Here is a 25,657-nt window from a genome sequence, read left to right as displayed (position 1 = left end):
TATTCTCCAATTTCTTCCGAATTCTTAAAAGCTATTTCCAATATTCCCTATCATGAGGTATCACATTCTCCCTTTCTTAGAGTTGTTTGATAGCGTTATGGGCTATCCATCTCCCATGGTAACTTCTAAGAAGCTTGAGAAGCTTTAAGAAACTTAAGAATCCTTCCAAAAACTTAAGAACCTTTCAAGATACCTAAGAAGCTTAAGAACCTTCCAAGGTACAAAAGTACGGGGTGTAACAATAGTCATATGTCACTATAGTATGAAACTTCTTATAGAAGTCCGAACATTAATTATCATAGAGTCCCTAAGAATATAAATGGGTATATATCAACTATTATTCTACGTACAGAAAACTGGAGGGGGAGGCTCAATCACTTGAAAATTTTAATATCAAGAAGTGAATAAGAATCATGAAGCTCAAAGCTTATGAATGGAATTACCCCAAATTTCATATACATATCATTCCTTACTTATATCTAAGACATGCCAAAAGAAAGTAGGGATAACTTTACATACCTTTAGCGCTTATTTGCTATACGACACGTATATGCTACCCGAAGCATCTCAACCTATATTAAGATGTCAAGAACTATACTTCAGTTATGTGAAGGTCCAAAATGTATTCTAACGTTAGTAACTCCTTTCTAGAAAATTAGGCGACGTTTCCCTTATATTCAAATCAACTTTGTACCAACTAAGACAACATTAATACCACACATTCATGTACTATATCATATCGAGGCTATTCGAGTCAAGACTTGAAAATACGCCGGACAGCCCGCATGCTATTCTGAATCAACCCACACATAACATTTGATCATAATCCTTTAACACAACAGCTCGGCCAACATGTAACACAACGTGTAACTTTAGTTACTATTAATCCTCCGAGCTCAATAATACCCATGAAATTTTCTTACTTCCAACCCCACTTAATACAAAGTAATTTCTCTATTACAACATCATTAACTCCAATTCGAAAAGAAGAAACCCTACCTTAGCAACTTGGCTTCTCAACTTGGCTGAACTTGTGGATTCAAGTTGGACCTTCTTTCTTCCCCAATGATAATTTAAGTTGTTAATCAACTTTACTTGATCGAAAAATACCTTAGATAATTAATCTATGGATCAAGATTTGAGGTCTCACCTTGCTTCAGCCATGGCCGTGAGTTGTCATGACTTGAACTCTCTTTCTTTCTCTCTAGGGTTCTTAAGGTTGAAGATGAGAAAATGAAGCTCTTAGTCATTAATAGACCTATATATATTGTCCATGTGGGGTTGACACGTGTCTATCCCTTAAGGGTGACATGTTTTCAGCCCTTACACATGTCCAGTCCCCAAGGGTGGAACATGTCCAGCTCCTACATGTGTCCACCTCATCCATGCACCAACCAGTTGCTGCCATGTGTCATGGTGGGGGTCCACTTCAGTAGGTGCATCACCTACAATTTCCAAGTATGTGCATCACCTACTTACTCTTTTTCGTGGGTTTGTAATCTCGTCTCACTTTAAGAACCTATGTGATCCTTGCTACTTAAGCTCGACATGTACTCAAGTATCTTAATTATGTAAAACATCCAAATCGGTAGCTTAAGCAAATCCTTTCAAACCTATTTCCAACCATCACTACTCATATAGAACTAGTCTATGCAAAATATGGGATATCACATCCTCCCCTCCTTCGGATCATTAGGAAATGTCATGGATAACATGGATCACAAGACAATTTTTAGAGAAACTAAACAAATGTTCCTATGTATAAAAGTACGGGATATAACAATTAGGATTATAGGACCTGTGTCTACCACATTGTCAAATTGGACAAGTATCTAGGGTTACAGGCCCAACCTCAGTCCCTAAGGCATTCACTTCTAAAGAACCCTAGATCCTACACTCTTTAGCGTAGTCATTTTGTGTGCTCGACGAGCTTATGAGGATTCGCTCGGGTTTTACTTTAAATTGCGCATGTGTGTCCTAACGGAGCTTATAGGAGCCTAATTGGGTGTAATTAGTGTAGATCCCTTAGCTTATTTTAGCCTATCTTTATTACTGATACTTTTCCTTACCTTAGATACTATATTATGACTTTTGCTGAGTTTATTCTTCTTTTTCATATTGCTTTCACCTTCCTTACTCAGTCGGCCTATGATGCTTACTAGGTACTTTTTATCTGGTACTCATACTATACTAAGCATTTACTTTCGAGATGCAAGTCCGAGCACCAGTTACCGCCATTGATAAATCGAGCATGTTACAGCCAGATTCGGAGACCAGGGTGAGCACATATCGTTTTTGAGATCATATTTGTCTCCTTCAACTTGAATGGCCTGTCTTTTTATACTTTCGAGACTAGTCGGTGTTGTATACATATTTTTGGTCCACTTTTAAGACTTGTACTCATTTTATTATGGTTGCAGCACTGTACTAGTGACTTCCAAGTTCTGGGAGAGATTCAGTATTTTGTATATATTTTATCTAGTTTCTCCTTATTTCAGCATTTATTCTGTTTCTCTTAGATCTGTTTAGTATTTCCCTCTTATACCCATTACTTGCAGTTACGGGTTTGTCTTACCTACCGTGGAGTTATGATAGGTGCCATCACGACTTGAGAGATCGGTTCATGACATGGCAATTGAGAGGAGGGAACAAAGAGAAGGAGAGAAGAGGGAAAGGGATAGAAAGAGGCCGCGCCAATGGGGTGTTCACCGGTGGTTTGGGTATCACACTGACGACGGCTGATTGAGAGAATAGGGAGGTGGGGTGGCAGTCTTTTGCTTTTGAGAGTCAGAAACAGTTAGGGTTTGAGGGTTTGGGGTAGATAAGTTAATATAGGAAAGAATAATGAGATTTAATCCAGACCGTTGATGATGTCTAGGATTAAAAGTTGGAGTTTTGGATTTATAATTTAGCCAAATTTGATTAAAATGGGCAAGAATTGATAAGATTTATACAATAAATTCATTAGCATTGACATGAATTGAATGAAAAAGGCTATGATTTAAATAATTTGAAGAAAGATTAGATAGATTACTATTTAATTATAAAAATAATACAAAAACAAAATAAATAAACATATCACATCACTATTTTGGACATATGTTATATAATACATAAAATCTTGAAAGTATGAAAAATCAAATTTTCAAATTGAGAACCGATAAAATATATAAAAATATTATCACTAATAAAAATAACAATAATAATATTATTTTAATAATAATTAATAAAATAACAATAATTTTTTAAGATTACGAATACTAAACTAAATATAAACTCAAGCATACAATAAAAGAATTAAGTTTTAAAATACGTATTTAATTGAATAACAATCCGAAAATGGGTTATAGGTCGGACAAAATTGGGTGTGAACAATGGATCTATAACTGTTTTCCTCTTCGCATTCGACTATTTTTAGCAAGGTTCTGATTGACATTCTCTCTACTATTTTTCAAGATTCGTTTTGCAATCCATCAATTGATATACGGTCTGGAATACGAATAATTTATTGTATTTTTCATCTTTTGTCCATTTAGACATCATAAATCCTACATAAATTTTAAATTAAAATTTAAAAAACATAAAAAAAAATATGGTGAAACAAGTATAGAAGCAATTAAAACATCAAATAAAAGATATAAGATGTGCTATAAATTCCAAGCACATCAACGCCCCCAGCATAACTAAGAAACACTAGACTCAATTATACAACTATGTCTAAGCAAAACAATCAAGTTGCCTACAATATTGAAAAGTTGCTATTGTCATTCACTTTCATTACCAGTTTTGACCCATTTATTTTCACAATCTTTTCAAAATCATTGTAGCTTTGACCTCTTTATTTTCACAACCTTTTAAACAGAAAATATTATCCAAAAAATATCTATATATAATTTTAGGCAAACATTATAAAAAATAAAGGTGTGGGGTGGTGGAGGTGGGAGAAATGATGGGTGAAGGTGTGATGAACTATCCCGAAGAATGTGAAAAGAGTTTAATGTCACTTCTAAAATCTGATTTTATTTTTTTTGTTATTCAGGTTTTTTTTAAATTAAAGCTCCCAAAGATTGGGATTTTTATTAGAAATTTATCTTCACAATTTTCACCAATAAAAATACTTTTTCTTATTTTTAAGAAATTTGTTTTACTAGAAAAAATATTTTCCAAAATTTCTGATCCGCCAAATATGAATATTTTATAAAATCCTTTTCCATACTAAACATACCTAACTGTTTGACCATGAAATTTTTCCATTTTTTCTTGGGGTTATACTCTGAAAAACACATAATTTGAAAATAAAAAAAAATATTTTCACTCAAAATTACTCATAAAAAAGTCAAAAACAATTTTAGTTATATTCATGGCTAAACATAATTTTCAAATATAATTTTTCTAATTTGAAAATAAAAACTATTTTTTTTTCAAATTTCAAAAAAAAACATATTGCAAATGCCCACTTAAATTCAATTTTATAAACTTTTCCTAATCGAGTTGGATCAGCCCACGTAGATTATCCAATTTTGAAAAGAATAGTACTCGTAAAAAGAAAAATAGAAAGAAGAAAAAAGAGGTAGTCTGAAAATATCAGGAATAGCAGTGAATCGAGCGGCCGAACGAGCGAGAGAGAGATCGGAGGATGTCGTCGGAACCACCGCCATTCCAAGAAGCTTCACGTTGTGATATCTGCAATTGCAGCTTCAATACTTTCCGGCGACGGGTATTCTTCTAGATTCTTTCTGACATTTTCATCTATCACAACAGTTTGATCTGATGACTCAAGATTTTTAAAATTTTAGTACGTTGATTTCTGCATAGTCGATTAATTTTGCAGTCGATGCTCGATGTTTTTGAGGTGTTCATTTCTCACCTTTCAATTATGGTGGAATTATTTGCAAAAAAAAAAAAAACTGGTTATCGCCTTTACAGCAATAAGAGCTTCTTCTAGCTTCTGATGCTGTGTAATGACTGATGAATGGGGTGAGGGAATGATAATTATTGATTTCTACAGTTATCTTTCACTGAAAAGTTCTGTAATGTACCTAATTTACTAGTAAATTAATACAGTTACGAGTATTAACAATCAGGCTGTCAAAAAACATTCGAATTGTTTCCCAACCAAGAAAAAAGGATGGATGAATATGTTATAACCTGGGCAATTTACGAAAGGAATTGCAAGAAAAGAGCTAAGCTAACTACGATTATAGCAGTACTCCAATTGATAACTCTGAAATATGCAACTCTGTTACATATAAGGAAGGTAAGACCTAGAGGCAAAGTGAAATAAAAGGAACTTAGGGGAAATGAAATAACTACTTATTGGACTCTAATAACTAGTGGGTAAATTATTAACTCAACTCCCTTATACACTTCCGGAAACATAGAGTACTACTACCCACAGGCCACAGCTGTCCTATTCCTGAATCGTATCAATGCTCCCACGTTAACAACACCCTTACCCTCAAGGAACAGGAACTTCATCTGTCCACGATCAAATGGAAGCCAACTTTTAATCCTCCCATGTCAAACTTTATTAGCTCAACTAAACAACCAGGTCCAAGTCCTGATAATGAAGCCACCACTGTCAAAAGTCAATTCATTTTCAACCCAGGCAAACTTCTTTTTGAATTCTCCACTAGTAAGCTTATCATATGAAGTGAGAATTATTTGCACAAGCTGCAACAACAGTTAAATAGAATCTCATTTTCAATACTTTGCACTGAGCAGACTTGGCATATTTACCATCCAAATTCAAATCCTTCTCCTCATTCATAACTTCCATAAAAGCTTTAAAAAAAAAAAGGGCAGTCCGGTGCACTAAAGCTCCCGCTATGCGCGGGGTCCGGGGAAGGGCCTGACCACAAGGGTCTATTGTACGCAGCCTTGCCTTGCATTTCTGCCAGAGGCTGTTTCCAAGGCTTGAACCCGTGACCTCCTGGTCACATGGCAGCAACTTTACCAGTTACTCCAAGGCTCCCCTTCCATAAAAGCTTTCTTTATCATAATTTCTATTTCTTTTATCTGGCATGCTTGAAATAAGAGCGTTGGTGGCAAGAAAAAATGACACACATAGAACAAAAAACATGGCCAAATGACCATGGAATTGTTGATGAGAAAGCGAGGACATATAATTCATTGCATCTCGACTCATAGCAGCTTCTTTGGATATTGTAAGCCACAATAAGATATCGAATTTATCAGCCTTGACACAATTAAAGTTGTAATGACCCGTATCTATATGCCATAGTACGACTAGTCAAACGCTGATGAATCCGTTCAGTTTGGGAGGATAAGGTGGTAAGTGGCTAAATATATGAAGGAACCAATATATGAAGGTATTTGAAGTGTTAAAGTAAGGTTATGGGTCAAGTGGAACCTTAGCACAAAAGTTCAAGTTGAGGTTGCACTATGGTCGATTGTTTCAAATGATCTCGCACATGGTCTAACTTCAAACGAGTGTATCTCCCAATATACATGGATGTAGAGGGTGTTCTGCCCATCAAATTAAAGCTGTATGAGTCTCTTTCCAGCAAATCAAACCGTTCGTCAATCCAAGTTTAGAGCAAAAGGTTATGATCATTTTACCTAAAGGGTGCAGAGCATTCCCGCTGAGCAGAGATGCAACCACATTTGTCCATATGGGACCGCAAGTTCGCAGATGTGACCGCAAGTAGGCTTTTGAAATATGGTTATCAATATAAAAAGACACCGCAGGGAAAATTCCATTGCTGTAAACTTTTTCTCTATTAGCAACTGAAACATTAGCACTTGTCCCTGATTGTACTTGCATCCTCAAGTGTTGTGCTGCTGTTTAATTGATGAAATGTTGTGTGTTGCCCGAATCAACCAAACTCAGTAATACTTGACACTTCATTAGTGCCCATAACTGCATTGTTATTGCACACTTCTGTCCCATGATGACATGCAAGGAAATTTGAGGCTCTTGCACATCTTTATGGTCAGGATTTTCATCATCTGGTTCGGCAAGTTCCAATTAAAACAATTTCTTACATTGATGCCCAGTCGAATACAGTTCATCACAATTATAATACAATCCCTTTGCCCTTTTCTCCGCCACTTTAGCCCTTGTCATTTTTTTTTATAGAAGGAGTAGATGAACTTACCAACTTTGGTTCAGTAATCCCACTTAGTGCGTTGTTGCCCTTAGGAGTTGGAATTGTTGAAGTCGCAGTAGTATTGAAATAGCCTTGAGTCCCTCACCAGGTTTCGTTTCAAGAAGATGTTGCCTTCATTACCTTTTGTTCTTCTCAAATGCTTGAAGCTATATTCATGGCATGAACCAAATCTGGCGGACTATGCATCTCAACATCAAGCTGAATGGAATTGATCCAGTCAGCAGTGAAGAGACTAACTTGCTGGTCTACGCAAACATACTCGCTGGCCCTAGATAACCTTTTCTGAAATTGTCTCTGAAATTCTTCAATTGAGCCCATTTGCTTCAAGTTAACCAGATTACCCAATGGATTACTTCCCGGTGGAGGGTATAACCTGGAGTACAATATTTCTTGAACTCCGACCAGTCTAGTTAGTGGTACTTTCTAATTGATGATACCATAATTATGCCTCACCTAGAAGATAGAATGCAGCCAATCCCAGTTTATACGCTTCATTTGTTCTCTGATTGGAGAAGAGTTTCGCACAACAGTGTAGCCAAATCAATGGGTTATCGGATTCAAAAGTAGGGAAATCCAGCTCTGTTTATCTTGGTACCACACTATTTCCTATGAGTTGATTGGATTGTTTTTCTGGTCTGTAGGGATGGTTACCTATATTGCTGCTCACTACCACATCAGTCTCTTCCTTGATTTTTGCTAATCCCAACAATGAACTCCTGCAATTGTAACAATAACTGTTGCAATTGAGTAACCATCCCCAATTCATATTGTGCCATTGCTTCTGCAATTCACACTTTTTTTTGGCAGCTTGCACCTCTTGAAGGAGAGCCTGTAACTCTTCTAGTTTGCTTTGATTGCCCATGGTGTTTGGCTCTGATACCAAGTTGTTATGGCCACGCGCTACGGATCTTTCTACAGGGCATTTCACTTGAAAGTCTGTGCTTAATAGAACTTCTCATTGTTTCTATTCCATGAGCAACCTATTTTGATAAAACAAATAAGCTCGTTAAATGGGTGCCTATAACCTTAGGACTCGATAGAGAGCGTCCCAGACCTCTTGTTCTTTTGATATAAATTCCCTGTGTTTCTTTTGTTCCTTCTGCCTCTTTAAATAGAGAACTTATTACAAGATATTAAGGAAAACTAAGAATCAACTAGCATAGAAAATCAATTCATATAAGAATTCTACTAATAAAACTATATTACTGCCTTTTTTAAGGCCACAAAAATTTACAGGTTGCATCTGATCTATTTATCCTCTCTTAACGTTTCTATCTTTCTCAACTTGAGGCCCCCCCGCCTTGCATGAACATTACCCATGAATGAGTCTATAACAAGTACTCATGGTGATGTGATTTTTGTTCATCTGACAAGTTGGACCTACAAGAAAAGCTTAGTTTCCATCAAATCCATGAGATCCTGATCAAACTATAGCACTGCATTTCCATGTCTTGATATCACCTATTTCTGTTCCATGCCTAAAGCAGATTAGTAGGCTACAAATGAAGAAGGTAATCCAGTCTACAATTAGAAAAGAGAGAATTGCCATGGATGCTGTGACATATCTCTGCTTACAGCTGTATTATTAGTGTTTTCATTTCCTCCAACGTTAGCGACAATCCCCTAATATTTGCGACTTGACTATATGCTGTTTCCCTTGTGGTATCATGCATGAACTTAGCTTTGAAATCACAAGATTTAAAATGTATTGCATATCAAGTTCTCTGGTTTGTTATTGCGCTTGGTATTTTTGTTTTTTGATAATACCTGACTTTCTGTTCCTTCTAGAGAGCGTCCCAGATCTCTTGTTCTTTTGATATAAATTCCCTGTGTTTCTTTTGTTCCTTCTGCCTCTTTAAATAGAGAACTTATTACAAGATATTAAGGAAAACTAAGAATCAACTAGCATAGAAAATCAATTCATATAAGAATTCTACTAATAAAACTATATTACTGCCTTTTTTAAGGCCACAAAAATTTGCAGGTTGCATCTGATCTATTTATCCTCTCTTAACGTTTCTATCTTTCTCAACTTGAGGCCCCCCCGCCTTGCATGAACATTACCCATGATTGTTGAGCTTTTCTCTTATCACCTGTTCAATTAACCTGCAGGGACTGAGCAAGGTTTCTGTTATTATTTTAAATTAGTTCCGGATTTTTTGATTACTTTCTAATCCAAAAAAAAAGAAGAAATATTTCGAAATAATGTATCTGACTTTCTTCATCCTTTTTTGTAGCACCATTGCAGATGTTGTGGTCGAACATTATGTGCTGAACATTCAGCAAATCAGATGGTGAGTTCTATTTGTTCTAATGCACCATTTCTTAAGCATCTTTTATGCTTTTTGTTAGCTTATATTTTTGCTTATACCCAAAATCTTTTCAGGCCTTGCCACAATTTGGTCTTCACTCAAGTGTTAGAGTTTGTGGAAATTGTTTTAATAACTCCTCTCGGTAAATTTCTGCGTTATGATTGATGTAATGTCCTATACTTCTCAATATTGATGGCAAAAATGCATTTTATTTTGCCCCAAATTCTGGAAGTCAGAGATGCTGTCATAGAGCTATGAGGAATTTATTCTTGGAATTCCATCTTCTCTCACCCTATTCAATCATATTCTCCAATTTTTCAGTCATTAAGAATCTTTTATCTAGGAAGTAGTATTATACTAACATTAGCTCATGGGTGATTGGCGACCAGTGCATGAAAGACTAGAAATCTGCCATCAAGCAGAAAACACTTACTTTAATAAATAACCACTATTCTCAAAACTAAAATAGTAATAAATAAAAACCCTTAAAAATGTTGAAACCCTTATTGTTGAAACCCTTATTTGTCTAAGAATTTAAGGAGTTGGAAACTGTCTGAAGAGTTGCTTGCGATACCATCTGTGTCAAGCACTTGGATTCAGGACTTAACAGAAATGGGAAAGTCTTGGAAAGTATCCCATCTTGGCTCTATTTGGTGTATTCATTGATCCAAGGATCATCATATTTCAGTACTGCAATATGTTGGAAGGGTATGATTCTTTCATCTTTGAGGTGTGATGTCATAGATTTATTCATTTATACCTGCCTAAAGATCTTTAATGAGATTGAAAGGCTATTCTGATATATTTCTGTTAATAGTCTGAAGAGAAAATTATCTGCCTATATACAGCATGCTTCTTTTCAGTTTATATATCATTTAATAGAATTGCTAATTACTATCTGTAATTCTTTTGAGGACACTTAAAGAGTTTTACTTCTTATTACTAATCTGATTCTTAGTAGACCCATTGGAGATGGCGTGATAGCTTCTGCAAGTGAAGTCAATGCCCTGAAAGATTCATTTTCAGCTTTAGATGTCAGTGCCGTTGCAGATATCAAAACTGAAGACACTGTCAAGCAGACTCCTGCTGTAGGCATTACAGACTGCAAATGTGGTATGCCTTTGTGTATATGTCAAGTGACAGCTGAACCAACAACATCCATCCCTTCACAGGAAAGGAATATTTACTGGCCTTCAAATGCTTTTTGAGCAAATGACAATCCCTTATATTTTCTTTTGATTCCAGCAGGGAAATATTATGCCAAATCCAATCGTAAACATAAATCCAAAACCAAAGAAGGAAAATAGAGTTCCAACAAATAGAGCTTCGACATCAGACAACAAGCAAGGGTATGTAAATGACGTATTAATTATCCTTTTGGAGAAATAGGTCCAGTCTATTTTCTTCACACCCAGACTTTTTTTCTTCTTTATGGCCGTTGTAACTTGTGTGGGATTGAGTCGAGGTTATGTTATTTGTCTCGGAAGCATTGTCATTAACTATGTCATTGAAATATAAGCAGCACTTTTATTTTAGTTGTGTTACCTCTTTTATGGACTTTCTACTGTTGGCTTCCAGGTTAATTTAGGATGTAGTTGATGTTATCATCTTCATTAACTGAAGTCTTGATTGACTAATATTAGAATCCTTGTTTTCGCGGAATTCAAATATTTGGGTTGTTATTTTGGAAAATTGTATGTACTTGGGATGCCATTTTGGATAACTACAGGTGATCTAGCATGTATTTAACCTCTTACTATGTGATATATATCTCTTTTGACTCTAAAATTCTTCTCAATAACTCAGTGCTTGTTTGGTTCAAGGAATTGATGAAACAGGTAGGTCGACGTAATTCAAGATGTAAGACAATAATCACAATCAAACAAGGAAGATAAGATAGCAAGGATATGATTAAGAAATAGAAAGAGAGAAGGAACAGATTTAGAAGAAAGAAAGGATAGTCTTGCATTTAAAAGATATTTAATTACTAGAATAAGAAAGGATAATCTAACATTTAAAAGATATTTAATTACTAGAATAAATCCAAGGGGGAAAGAGAAATTGTACTCATACAAGGGAATGCTTACCAAGTAATCAAGAGGTTTCAATTGGAGAGATAAGAGGATTTTCTCTGATACTGACAAAGGAGCCTAAACACTAAATGTGATCCAAAAGCTAGCTTAACCCTAAAGTGAAAGAAATAAAGACTACTTATGCTAGTCTTGCAAAATAGCTAACTTACAAAAATGACCAAATTAATAATATAACCACTTGGGCATATTAGTGACCTTGAAGTCTTCCTTCCATGCTTTCTTTAAGTCCTCCAAGCTCATGATGGTTGGAATAATGCTCCAAAGTCCTTGATGACCTGTGCGGTTGTCGCCATTTCCCTCATAAATCCATTTAAGCATGTTATTAACTTTAGAAGCGCTTTTAATAATATAATGAATCTAAAACATCAATCTCAAAGGGGTCTCGGGCAAGGGACACGTCACGACCCAAATTGTCTTGATTTCATATCACATCCCGAGTCTACACTCTAGGTGTGACTGACACTCAAAAACCATTGTTGCTCCCAAGCGAACCCTTAGCCTGGCTGACTGCGTAGCGGAAGACTAAACTCAATAACAAAAACATTTAAAAAGGGGTGAGCATCTAAAACACTTAAATGTAAACTCATGCACTATCTGAAATAATCTCTGAATAAAATGAAAACAATGTTTAAAACATAAGATGAAAAGACTGGACAATTTCAACTCTATCTATGAAGCCTCTAAATACTATGAATAGGTGCCGGGATAGTCCCACATCTAACTCAAAAGAAACTACTAATATTGAAAGAATTAACTATAAGGAGCCTTTCGAAAGCAAGGAGGCCTCACCAAAGGCTGACGAAGTGTGATCTCAACGAAGTGTCTGTTAATGATCCCGAGTATCTGCATTTGCATCATAAACCATGCAATGTTGAAAGACGTCAGTACATGGAATGTACGATATGTAAAATAGCTGAATGAAAACATAACTACATTGACATGCTGAAAGAGACGTTGAAAATAACTTGACTAAAGAGTAACACATGCAAGTATAATGAAAACCTCAAAGCTTTACAAATAAAATAAGGCAATAAATGCAACTCTTAAAAATAGCAATTTTCTCTTCTTGGGGAGTTTCTCTTACCGACAACCATCACTATGAGCTTCATGATGATACAATGTACTGCTCACGTTGCCAGAGCCGTCCAATATCTTGCTAGGATGAGGGATGCAAACTCAACTCATGGATCCATATAAAAATCAGTATAAGGGACTGAAGTGAGGAGTCACCCGGACCAATGCCACTTCATATCCTATACTGGCTATGTAGTTTATGGAATTTGAGTTATCTAAACTCTTACTTAAATCGGTGCTCAATACTATTCCGAAAACATGCAATAATACTCATATATATGTAATAAAATCTCTGTGAGTAAATAGTCAAAATACTCCTCTAAAGTCTCAATGAACTTTACTTTACTGACGGGAAACTCTTTCCCAATTCTTTATACTTTCTTTAAGATAGATATGCTTTTCTCAATGTAAATAATACGTTTGGAAATAAACAAATGTTTTAATATTTTAAAATGCTCTCAGGTACGAAAACCAAAAACTCTCTCTCCTACTTCCTAGAAGGGAGAAACATCTTTTCTTGACACTTTTCCGGCACTCCTTACCAGAAACTCTATTTTTAAGGATGGAGGACAATAGGGTCTATTTCAACGCAGGGTTTAAGTCATTTGATATAACAAGGTGGGAAAATGGCAAGTCTGAATGGGTGGAAGGGAGTAAGAAGATGATGCGAAGGTCCAATGTGAGCAGAAAAGCTATGGAGTGGATATGCTTTTGTATGAAAGAAGCATCGAAAGATTAGAAGAAAGATATCAGGAGGTGGAGATTTTCAGAAAGGGAGTCAGACCTTTTTTGCACTAGAAAGAGCAATCAACATGGGAGATTTATAAGCATAATCTCCTTAAATGGAGGGGGGAGGTCCGGCTTAATCATTCCAGGGCTAACATTGAATGTTGGGTGGATGGATATTGCATTAAAGATAGAAAGGTTCATTAAATGGCAGAGGAGAAAGGTACAGATACCTCCTTCGAGAGTGACTGATGTCAAGTACCATTTTGCAACAGTTGTACAAGAGATTAAATGACAATCACAAAGTCTTCGTACTGCTGAGATAAAGAGTAGGAATGGTAACATAAAAGTGACTGATAGAATGGACGATCAGGAAGTTAGCCTACTCAAGAGATGTGTTGTTGGTTACTGCGGAGAGGAGTTGAAGGAAAAGCCAACCCTTGCTGACATCAGAAGGTGGTCCTTAACAAACTGGAAGAAAGCATTTGGGGTCAACATCTACGAGCTTAATGGCAATTTATTTCTGTTCGACTTTCCAAACAAACACATGGTGGAACAAACCTTACAAGGGTAATGGAGATGGAAGAATTGCAGTTTCCATCTGGAATGGTGGAACCCTTTAATAGGAAGCATTTCAAACTCCTTAACATGCAAAGAAACTTGGATCAGAGTGGTAGGCATTCCCCTCCACTTGTGGTCAAAGAAAGTCTTCCAATAAATTGGAGAAGTCTGTGGAGGATGGATTGCAACTGAGGAAGAAACAGAGCTAAAAAAACACATGAAGTGGGCAAGGATTCTGGTGGCCAGCGACGGTAGGAAAATATTCAAGGAGGTCTCCATAGAACCAGTGTAGTCAAAGGCGCGCTTTAAGTGCGCTTAAGCCCTGAAATGAGGCTCAGTGTTGTCATCAAGGTTCTAAGGCAAACTTTTCCTTGCCAATGAGTCTCTTTTGAAGAAATGACACTAAACAATTGATATTTCACTTTATCATAATTTTTATTCAATTTCTTTGGTCATATATTTGTGATTCATGTTTATAATTATTAGTCTTGGACTAAATATATATATTTGTATTTTTTCTCCTTTTGTGCCTTTTTTCAGTAAAGCCCACGCTTTATTTGCGCTTAAAGCCCCAAGAGACCTTAAAGCTTTTTTGTGCTTTTCACCTTTGACAACATTTTATAGAACGGAACGAAATTACTTACCACTTTTCGATATGGGTGGAGTGCAAACCCAGGTTTGAAATAGCACAGGAATCAGGTTGTGGAACTAATGGAGAAGAAACAAGGCTGAATCTAGTACAAGGTTTTACCCCGGGGATAATCCAAAGTGCAAGCTGCAATTCTGTACTAGAATCCCATCAATTAAGGGATTCTAGTCAGAAACAACAGGTGGGTTGCAAGAGAAAGACAGTTGGAGGGGAAAGGTTTAATGAGACATGTGACTTGCACATGGCGCATTTAAATTTGAAATCAGATTTGGGCCTCTTGTCCAGGCCCAAGAGTACTAAGCCCCAGAAAAGAAGTATAAGCCCAGATAGAGCTGGACAACTGATCTTTAATAAAATACATGGATGAAACAACCTAGAAGCTATCAGAGAAGAAAGTGTGATGGTAGAGAGTGAAGCAAGAGGATCTTCGGGAAAAAAAATTCAAGAGAAGAACAAAAGCACGCAGAATTGTTAGGTAACAACAATGGGGAAAGAGATGATAAAATTAGTGATAGTGAAGAACATGGGAATATGCAACAAATTGTTCATCTGGGGGAGCCAACTCCCATTAATTGCAATGCTTCTGGATGTAGTAAAGAAGCAGAAGAGAGGGCAAATCACTGGGTACAGAGCAATATTCTCAGGCTCAGTCAAGAAGTTGGAGCTGCTTTCGAAGGATGCACAGAAGAAGCCAATGTGTTATTCCTAAAAATTGACCAGAAGAGAAATAAAAAAGAGAATTCTGTTTTGATTTTGACAGAAAGGGGGAAAAACAGGGAGTTCCTAAGGAATTTAGGAACTTGTTTTTCGACGTAAAATTCAAAGAAGGGGAGCCAAAGAGTGAATCAAAAAGCAAGGGGAGGAAACTAATCACCCAGTTATAATGAAGCTCAATATCCTATCATGGAATGTGAGGGAGCTTAACATGGAGGACGAGAAATTTGTTGAGGAGCAAATTACAACAAAGGGGAGCAGATATTATAGTTTTGGTGGAGACAAAATTAAAGGGAGCAGTAGGAGATCATATTCAACAGTTTGGGGGTAACAGATGGATGGGGGGAATTTGGATGGAGGCATTAGGTAGTAAAGGGGGTATAATTATTACGTGGGATAAAAGGTCTTGGAAGGGGGAGATGGTGGAGAGTGGAAATCAGATGATCACTTGCAAGTTGAGTGTCATTAATGTAGATTTCACTTGGTTTCTTACATCAGTGTATGCTTCCTGTGATAGAAATGAAAGGAATGAGTTATGGGAAGAATTAGGTGCAATGAAGAGCTTTTGTGAAGGACCTTGGGTGGTTTGTGGCGATTTCAACACTACTAGATTTCCTTCAGAAAAGACAAATTGTACCCGACTTTCAGGAGCAATGAAAAACTTCTCTAGCTGTATCAATGAACTAGAGCTAGTAGACCCCCCTTTATTTGGGGGATCTTACACTTGGAGAGGAGGGCCAGACCATTGAAATGCATCAAGGATTGACAGATTCATGTATTCATTTCCTTGGGATGAATTGTTTAATCAAATCAGACAGAGTTCCTTGCCTAGTTTGGGTTCTGACCATAACCAAATTTTGTTGTCACGTGGGGAATGAGGTCTTCAAGTGATCATATTTCAAGTTGAAAAATAGTGGCTGAATGTGGAGGGGTTTAAATCCAAAGTACAAGACTGGTGGAATTCTTTTAATGTGACGGGAAGAGCAGACTTTAAGTTAGCAACAAAATTGAGTCTTTTGAAAGTAAAACTCAAAGAATGGAGCAAGGAGAAAAAGGTAATTGGAGGGCTAGAAAGAATCAACTTCTGGAGCAAATTGGAAGTCTGGAATTCATACAAGAGGCTAGACCTCTTACCGATGATGAGTTACTGATGAAAGCACAATGGGCTATGAAGTATGAAGATGTGGCTAGAAATGAAGAAATCTATTGGAGACAGAGATCCATAATTCAGTGGATGAAAGGAGGTGACAAGAACACAAAGTATTTCCACAGAATAGCCACTACTCATAAGAGAATCAACACTATAGATTCTTTGATGATCGATGGGGTTATGTCCTCTGATTCTATGGAAATTAAGATGTCCATTATGGATTTCTATCAAAATCTTTACAAAGAATCTGAAAGTTGGCGACCAAATTTGAATATTTTTGATGTTCAAACTATTACTATGGAGGAGCAACAATGGCTTACAAGAAGGTTTGAAGAGGAAGAGGTGTTAGAAGGGATCAAAATGTGTGCAGTAGACAAGGCACCTGGCTCGGATGGTTACACAATGGATTTTTTTCAAACTTTTTGGGAAATTGTAAAAGAGGACTTAATGTTGACCTTCCACAACTTCCACACTCATCAGAAATTTGAAAAAAGTTTTAATGCTACATTTGTAGCTTTAATTCCAAAGAAGGTGGGGGCAAGTGATCTGAGAGATTTTAGACCAATCAGTTTGATCACAGGGGTGTACAAAATCATAGCCAAGGTTCTAGCAGAGAGATTGAAGAGGGTGATAAGCAAGCTTGTGGACAAACATCAGATGGCCTTCATTAAAGGTAGACAAATAATGGTTGCTGCTTTAATTGCTAGTGAGTGTATTGACACTACAATTAGAGGAGATGTATCGGGGCTTATGTGTTGGATATTGAGAAAGCGTATGACCATTTAAATTGGAAGTTCCTGATCAACACTCGTAGACAGATGGGGTTTGAAAATAGGTGGCTCGGTTGGATATACTTTTGTATTAAAACCACCTGGTTCTCCATCCTTGTTAATACCTGCAACTTCTTTTCCAGCAGAAAGAGGACTTAGACAGGGGGATCCTCTATCTCCATTCATTTTTATTATAGCTATGGAGGGATTGGACAGTTTGATGAGGAAAGCGTTGCAAAATGATTGGATCAGAGGCTTCAATGATACAATAGTGTTCTGTGAAGCAAACCAGGGACAATTATGCTATTTAAGGGTGATTCTGGTAGTTTTTGAGGCTTGTTCTGGACTCAAGGTTAACTGGAGAAAAAGCAGTATCTTTCCTGTAAAAGAAGTTCAACAGATACAAACACTAGCAAACATCTTCAGGTGCATGGTAGAGAAGCTACCAACAGTCTATCTAGGCATGCCATTTGGGGAAAAATATAAAGCAATTACTATTTGGAATGGAATTATTGAGAAAATTGAGAGGAAGTTGGCACTTTGGAAGTTTCAATACCTTTCATTGGGAGGTAGAGTTACTTTGATAAACTCTGTGCTAGATTCCTTACCAACTTATGTGATATCCCTTTTCCCCATACCTGGTGGAGTGATCAAAATTCTAGATGCGGTGAGAAGGAATTTCCTCTGGCAAGGAAATAAAATTGAGAGCAGTTTCAATTTAGTAAAATGGACAGAAGTTCAACAAGGGAGGAATTATAGGGGTTTGGGTGTAAGGAGGCTCAAGTTACAAAATAAAAGTCTGCTAAGCAAGTGGCTATGCAGGTAAAACCAAGAGGAGCATGCACTATGGAAAGAGGTGATAGAACACAAATTCGGCCAAGAAGGGGAATGGTGTACAACTGAAGTAACAACCACTTATGGAGTTGGAGTTTGGAGGACTATCAGAAGCTTTTGGTCGGCTGTAGAAGTTAATACAAAAGTTAAAGTTGGAAGGGGGGATAAGGTTTTATTCTGGAAAGAAGACTGGACTGGTCAAGATTTCTTCACAGTTTGTTTCCTGGACTTTATTCTATCAGTGTGCATCCAGATAGCAAAATCAGTGACTTGTGGTCTCAACAAGGGGGAATTTGGTATTTAGAGGGTTGTTAAATGACTGGGAGATAGAAGGGGTAATTGAACTACTGAATACGATAGAAGGCTTTTCAGGCACTAACTTGGAAACCGACAGTCTATTATGGAGACAACACCCAGATGGAAGATTCTCTGTCAACCGATTGTATAAGTGGGGTCTATCGGTAACTGGAGGAAGGATAACAGGGCCATGGAGTGCTGTTTGGAAGAGTGTAGCTCCCATTAAAGTGAAGTTTTTTGTCTGGTTGGTAGCTAGGAGAGCCTGCTTGACTTATGGAGCATTACAGAAAAGGGCATCAACATAGCCTCTAGATGCTTACTATGCAAAGAGGCACTGGAAACCAACAAACACTTATTTTTGCATTGCAAAGTAACAACACAACTATGGGTTTTATTCTTCAATTTATTTAGCCTAAACTGGTGTATGCCAGAACACACAGCAAACTGATTGAGTTGTTGGATCAGAAGGGGGGGTGGGAGCAGAGTAGCAAGAGTCAAAAGAAGTGGTAGAGGACGGTACCTGCTTGTATGTGGTGGAATATTTAGAAGGAAAGAAATCAGAGGATTTTTGAAGGAAAGGAATGCTCAATACGGAAGATTAAATGGAATGTATTTACTTCCTTAGGTTTTTGGTGTAAAGAACAAAATATAGAAGAGGAAATTAATTGGATTTCATAGGTTCTTTGTAAGTATTTATGTTTTTCTTTTTCCCTTCTTTGTTACTACTTTTTGGATGTGGCCATCATAGCCCTTAGTCCCGAGGAATACAAGTTACCAGTTTTAAAAAAAAATATATGTTTGGAAACATCTCAAGATCTCGTAAAACTCATTCTCTATAATAATGCATAAATGCGCTTACTTGAACTCTGAAAATCATGCATAATTAATATTATGCAAAAACCTCAAAATCAAGTAATGTACTTGAGACACACATGTTCCCCTTAAAACTCCTCTTTTTCTCATCGTTTTGAAATACTTTTACTTTAACTGAAAGCAATGCATAGTCAACAACTCAAATAGGGTTCATGTGAAAATTAGCATGAACAACAATCAATAACAAGAATCATATTAGAAATCATAGCTCAATGAGGGAGAATCAAATTCAACAATAAGTAATCATAGAAACTCTAATTTCAATAAAAGAATTGGATTAAAAACCCTAGCATAACTTCTTATTGACTGAATTTAGGTGTAGGGCGTGAGGAAGAACTCAATCCAACACTATGATTAGCCTTACATACCTGGAAGAACAATGTTCTTGAAGAAACTTGAAGAACTTGATGAATGCTTTTGAAACCCTAGCTTTTCTCTTGTAAAATCTTGCCCCAAGTCTTGAGAGTGATTATGAGGAGGAAAGGGTTGAATGACACTGATAAGGGACCTAATTGTGTCCCAAAACGTCGAAGCTTGGACAAGGAAAGGGTGGGAAAAGGCCCAAATGCCCTTCATTTAAAACTGCCGAAGTGACCTGCGAGGGGCCATCTACGGTCCGTAGAAGCTTACACGAGCCGTAGAAACCCTCTCGTAGAAGCTTACTATGGGTCATCACATTTTAGAAAAGAAATATTAGCATAATCCAACAAGAATATGCCTACAAAACATGGACTATAATAAATAAAGAAATTAGTACTAATGCTAGCATCAATTACTTCACTTTCATTTGTAAGCTCATTGTTATTGTCCCAAGTTGTATCCCATAGTGGATTACCATATACCTTGTAGCCTTCATAAGATGCTACATCATCAACTTCACAATAAATATCATTGTGCTAATCCTTATAAACAATCATGTTATCTTCAAATAAAATATTATTTTTAATGAGAGAAAAATCAACATAGGATGAATAATCAAAGTATCTAAATTCACTCTCAAAAAGGTAAATGTTCTCTTTCATAATATTACCCATGATATGATCCCAATGAGTGAAATAAGAGATAGGATCAACACTATGCACACTCACAACGTCACTTGTTTGATCTTCAAACTCATTAGTTCTCACATCACTAGTTGACAATAATTTAAGCTCACAAGAACCAACAATTTTGGTCCCGCAGTTTAACTCAGCTAGTGGAGTAAAGTCAAAATCCAATAAGCCGTCACTACTTTCACAATGAGACACAATTACCACCAACGTCATGAATTTCATCAAATGAAATTAAAGTACATAAAGAAACTCATTTTCATCTTTATGAAATAAAGGTGGAGTGTCATACTCAAAATCCTCATTTTTTCCAAAATAACCAACTACATTTTCAACACTAACTTGAAGTTCACTAAATAATTCACAAGTCCTTTAAACTAGTGGCATATCAACACAAACAAGTTGGCTATCACAAATAATTTCAAAAGAATTACATTCTTTAAATTAAAGCTCATCAGGGAGTGACTACTCACTTTCCTCACTATTAGATTCATCACAAGAAGAGTATGTGGAAGCAGCATACCTTGAAGCATCACCATCTTCAAAATCATCGTTGGAAACATAAGAATCTTCATACTCCCATTCTTCACTATAGGATCCATAATCTTCATCATAGTAACTCTCATTATCCTCATCGGTGTTATCAAAGGCGAAAAGTGCAAAAAAGCTCTAAGGTCCGTTGGGGCTTTAAGCACAAAGCGCAAATAAATCGCGGGCTTAAATGAAAAAAGGCGCAAAGGGTGAAAAATACAAATATATATGTTTAGTCCAAGACTAATAATTATAAACATGCGTGACTAATATATGACCAAAGAAATTGAAAACAAATTATGATAAAGTGAAATATCAATTGTTTAGTGTCACTTCTTAAGAAGAGGCTCATTGGCAAGAAAAAGTTTGCCTTAGAACCTTGATGACGACACTGAAGCACACATAAAGCGAGGCGAAGCGCTCAACGCGTTTTGAGCCTCGCTTCAGGGCTTAAGCGCGCCTTTGACTACACTGATCCTCATAGACATAATCTTCAAAATAATCATCACAAGTATCATCTGAAACTATGGAAGACATGCTTGCAATCAAAAGAAAGTAACAACTAAGTCAAAGTACCTCACAAATTCACTCCCTCACATGTATCACTCAAGATGAAATCACTCAACACTGGTGTATAAACTCATAATTAAGTTAGGTTTATACTGATTTGAATTTTAATTTTTTATTTAGTTGATTTTTGTTGAGGTATTTTTGGTTTTTCAATTTTGAATTATTCAGTTTTTTTGGTTGTAAATTGGCTATTTAAAACCCTTCTTTGCTTTATAAAATTATTGAGAGACAATTTTCAATCAATCTTTTTGATGCCTCATCTTTTTAAAAATATAGCAGATCCCCTTAGTTGATTACTTCAAATGATTTATCGCCTGTAATGAAGAAGATTTTGTCTTCCATATGAACTAAAAAGAGCTATCATTGGAAAAAATAATCTTGTGGGAACATATTTCAAAGAGAGAACATGTATGGGCACCTTTCCCAAGTCAGAAATCATGACAGGAGTTTAGATGTTTAAAATATAATGGGTTCTTAAGTGTCTTTTTTGTCCTAATATGAAAGGTCCAAAATGTGTAGTAAACATGTCCTTTTTGAGAATGTGGAAATAAATATACACGAACATATAGTGGGGGTAATGAATATTTATATAGTAATTCTAATTGCATAGTAGAGGAATGCATATTCTTTTTGTGAACTTGCATGAAAATTGGTAAAATAAAGTAAAATGGTTAGCGTAACGGTATTATTGTAGCTTGTGAAATCAAACCAAGGCCACAATGGTCTTTTATACACTTATAGATGAGGATTTTTTCCCTTGATAGTTATTCCACCTTCCCTCATGGTTAAATAATTTCATGTTCTTGGAGGGTCGAGATCACTGTATTAGTTGCTCCATTTTATAATAAAACTCCAAAAAGAGTCTGATGAGCATTCTCTATCGAGTGAATTGTCTATAAGCCCTAGAAAATTCTCCAAAATCTAGAGAAAGTTCCAAACATAAAGTGAAAAACATGTAACTATCAACAATTTATTTCCTTCCTCCTTTTGAGATTCACAACAACAAAAACAACAAACAACAATATGCCGAGTGTAATTTCACAAGTTGGGTCTGGGAAGGGTAGGGCTATACGCAGACCTTACCTCTACCTTTTGAGACTCTAAACAAGAGAAATTATTTTCTGTTCAACTTTGTTATTTTCTATTTATACCAGACACGAGGAAGGAGAATTTAATGTCTGACTCCCCCTTTAAATTTTCCCACTTTCACTTTCTTGTTCTTCCGCTCCTATTTTTGACGCTAAGTGTTAGTTTATAAGATCTTTTCTTCAAAATCCATAATCTTTGGTGCTCTCCCATTTGTTACCTGCTTAGGCCTTGGGAATTTAATCACAGAACTAATTAAGCATATATTTTGCAGTACAACTTTCAATATTGGTCCAGCTACCAGCTGCAATATGGAGACAATGACAGCGGATTATGAAGTTAGTGGCGAGGTATAGTGCTTTACGTTGCTTTTCCAGTGGTAACCTTGAATTTACTCACGGGGAGCAGATTTACAGATAGGTGAAGTTGCTTGGTTCTGGAAAACTGAAAGATTTTAGGAAGGTGTAGTTGAAGAAGCAGGGAAACACAAAATTGGATACCTAGTTATTTCATATATGTTTGAAGCCAATTGATTCATCAGCCATTTAGTTACATGGAACACAAGGTAACAGTATAAAGATAGAAAACAAATGACAAAAAGGGCCCTACAGAGTAACAAAGTTTATTAGGAACTTACTGGTGTAAACTGTACTTTAACATTGCTAGATTGTAAACAGTAAGATTGTGTGGTTGAGGATGTTGATATTTTTTCTTTCCTTTTTGCCAATTTTTGTTCAGGGCTTAAGAGAAGCAATAAAAAATGGTGATGTCCGTGCTGCAAAGAAGCTCCTAAGTCAGGTATTTATGTAGACATTCTTTCTCTTGTAATTCAAGATGGGCCTTGTCTGTCTTAGTTGCGATATTTGATCTCAATTTTCTCAGGGAGTTGATGCAAATTACCTTGACAAGCAAGGATCATCATTGCTACATCTGGTACTCTTATCTCATGCTCAACTACATAATTGTACAATTAGCATATAATTCTCTACTTATAGGGTGACGATTATAAGTGGCATTGTCTGATGTAGGCAGCGGTATTTAATCGAACAGAAATAGCATTTGCACTCATGGAGAGTGGATCAAGTTTGTGCTGCAAAAATTCTCAAGGTAAAATATATCTAAAGGATAGAATCTTTTTAGTCTAATTGGAGCTGCAAATAGCATCTAATTGAGGCCTCATAACTAAGTAATGGGATGTTTCTACATTTGTTAAAGAGAGCATAAATTTAAACCAATATTTTGCTCCTGTTGAAAGGGTAGTTTACTTTATCATACAGTTTTTTGCGTGCTTGCAAATATTCTGGTTTCTTCCCCCCCCCACCCCCCCTCTTGTTTTTGTGTGTTGACCGACACATCTCCTGAGAGCTAGCTAGTCTGTCCCTAGTTGGCAAACAGGTTCAAAACTTAGGAATGCAAATTTTTGGTCCCTGACAAGCTAAATATCCTTTAATGCATCTATTGTAGTCATTTGGATGATCATTCTGTCTATTGGCGTTGATTTTGTATAAGGTGAAACACCACTGGATTGTGCTCCTGCCACATTGCAATTCAAAATGAAAAAGAAGATGGAAGAGAGTTGGCAGTATCGCTTCATCTGAAAGTAACACTTCTCTAAATCAGGCTACAAGGATATTACAGTTTCAGAGAATGGTGATCTATAACCTATGGTTTTGTCATATGTTTGTATCCCCCTAGTAAACGGCTACAAGAGGATGTCAGCAGTTTCAAAGAAGTGCTTAGGTCCTATTAATGTGTCAAATTTGTATCAGGTCAAGATTTCCTAGTTTTCCGTTTCTTTTTCTTTTTTTCTTTTGCCTTCTCTCTATGAGCAATAATGTATTTCAAAATGAAAAAAAAGTACTTGGATAAAACACAGGCATTGTGGTTATTTCATGAATAAACACTTGGATTTTAGTTTCAAGTACCTATGAGTTTTCTCTTTTAACAAATTTTAATTGTCTAGGTCTTTGTCAGTATAAGAGGGCTACCAAAACTACAGATATAAACAGAAAAGAAAGAAAACAGAACAACATATCAAAGAAAGTTGGATAAATGTCTTTTGGCTTCTCTCTATGCGCAATAATGTATTTCAATGCTTGCAAGATGAAAAAAAGTACAGGGATAAACCACAGGCATTGGGGTTATTTCATGAATAAACACTTGGACCTTTAGTTTCAAGTACCTATGAGTTTTCCCTTTTAACAAATTTTAATTGTCTAGATCTATGTCAGTATAAGAGGCTACCAAAACTACACATATCAATAGAAAACAAAGAAAAAATAAAACCAACGTAAGAGAGCTTCATGCTATATCTAAAGTTGGATAAACAAATATGATTTTTGCCTTCTTTCTATGTGCAATAATGTATTTCAATGGTTGCGAGATGAAAAAAAAGTACAGAGATAAATTTTAGGCATTGTGGTTATTTCATGGAAGGAAAAAACTCAAATATGCCACTGAACTTTGAGAAAAGACTCTTTCATGTCATCTTTTAAAGGTTGGGTTCGTCAATGCCATTATCACTTAACAAACTGCCCATTTGTGTCATTATTTTTTTAATAGAAAACACATCTAGTTTTGACATACCACTCTAGATCTACGTCAGTATTGAGTCATGACTATTTATCCAACTAAATCAAAAGACTCTAGATCTATGTCAGTATTGAATCATGACTATTTATCCAATCAAATCTTCTTTTGAAGTATGAAGAAAGAACACATTTTTGTTGCTACAAAGAGGTTTTTAACAATACTTAATGTGCGTGTGAGACAAGTTCGCCTAAACTCTTAGTATTTTTATTTTGTTTTATATTATGAACTATGATATGTACATGATTAGGCTTACAAATGAGATTATCTAACTTGGTTTCAAATTGATGATTTTTAGCATCATTTTGCACAAACGAACTATTGAATTGAAATATGAAATGGTTTTCAAACTTGTGAAACTGATGATTTTGAAAGGTTTACGACTAATAAGACATGTCTCCCATTTGTGTTTGGGCCTTTATGGGCAAGTTATGCTATTCGAAAGGATGAATAGTCATTATGTATCCTAACGAATCTCTTCGAGCAAGCTGTGTTGATCTTAAGAATGATTGACTTTTGTGGGTTAATAGCCCCAATAAAACAGGGGTCTGAAATGGAATGATTACCATCTGAAAAAATGACATCCAGATTGATTTGATTGCCCTTGAGTTGACATGTGTTCCTTGTCAACATACGATTATTGTAA

General features: G+C 36.1%; 1 protein-coding gene across 2 annotated transcripts; it reads left to right on the top strand.

The window, feature by feature from the left end:
- The first annotated feature begins 4,509 nt into the window (after positions 1–4,509).
- On the top strand, positions 4,510–24,343 carry LOC129899022 (uncharacterized). Of its 2 annotated transcripts, none has more exons than XM_055973768.1 (10): positions 4,510–4,717; positions 9,371–9,427; positions 9,520–9,587; positions 10,404–10,618; positions 10,695–10,794; positions 22,697–22,772; positions 23,161–23,220; positions 23,305–23,355; positions 23,451–23,529; positions 23,932–24,343. In XM_055973768.1, the coding sequence occupies exons 1-10, from the start codon at positions 4,637–4,639 to the stop codon at positions 24,018–24,020; spliced, it is 876 nt and encodes a 291-aa protein (XP_055829743.1). In that variant the 5' UTR covers positions 4,510–4,636; the 3' UTR covers positions 24,021–24,343. The 2 variants fall into 2 exon arrangements, with proteins under 2 accessions (XP_055829743.1, XP_055829745.1); XM_055973770.1 differs by having other exon boundaries at positions 4,516–4,717; positions 10,407–10,618.
- The last annotated feature ends 1,314 nt before the right edge of the window (positions 24,344–25,657 follow it).

This window comes from Solanum dulcamara, chromosome 8, assembly GCF_947179165.1.
Source record: "Solanum dulcamara chromosome 8, daSolDulc1.2, whole genome shotgun sequence".
In the NCBI taxonomy this organism is placed as follows: Eukaryota; Viridiplantae; Streptophyta; class Magnoliopsida; order Solanales; family Solanaceae; genus Solanum; species Solanum dulcamara.
The sequence above is the reverse complement of the archived record's forward strand: the minus strand, read 5'-3'. Positions and strand labels throughout refer to the sequence as shown.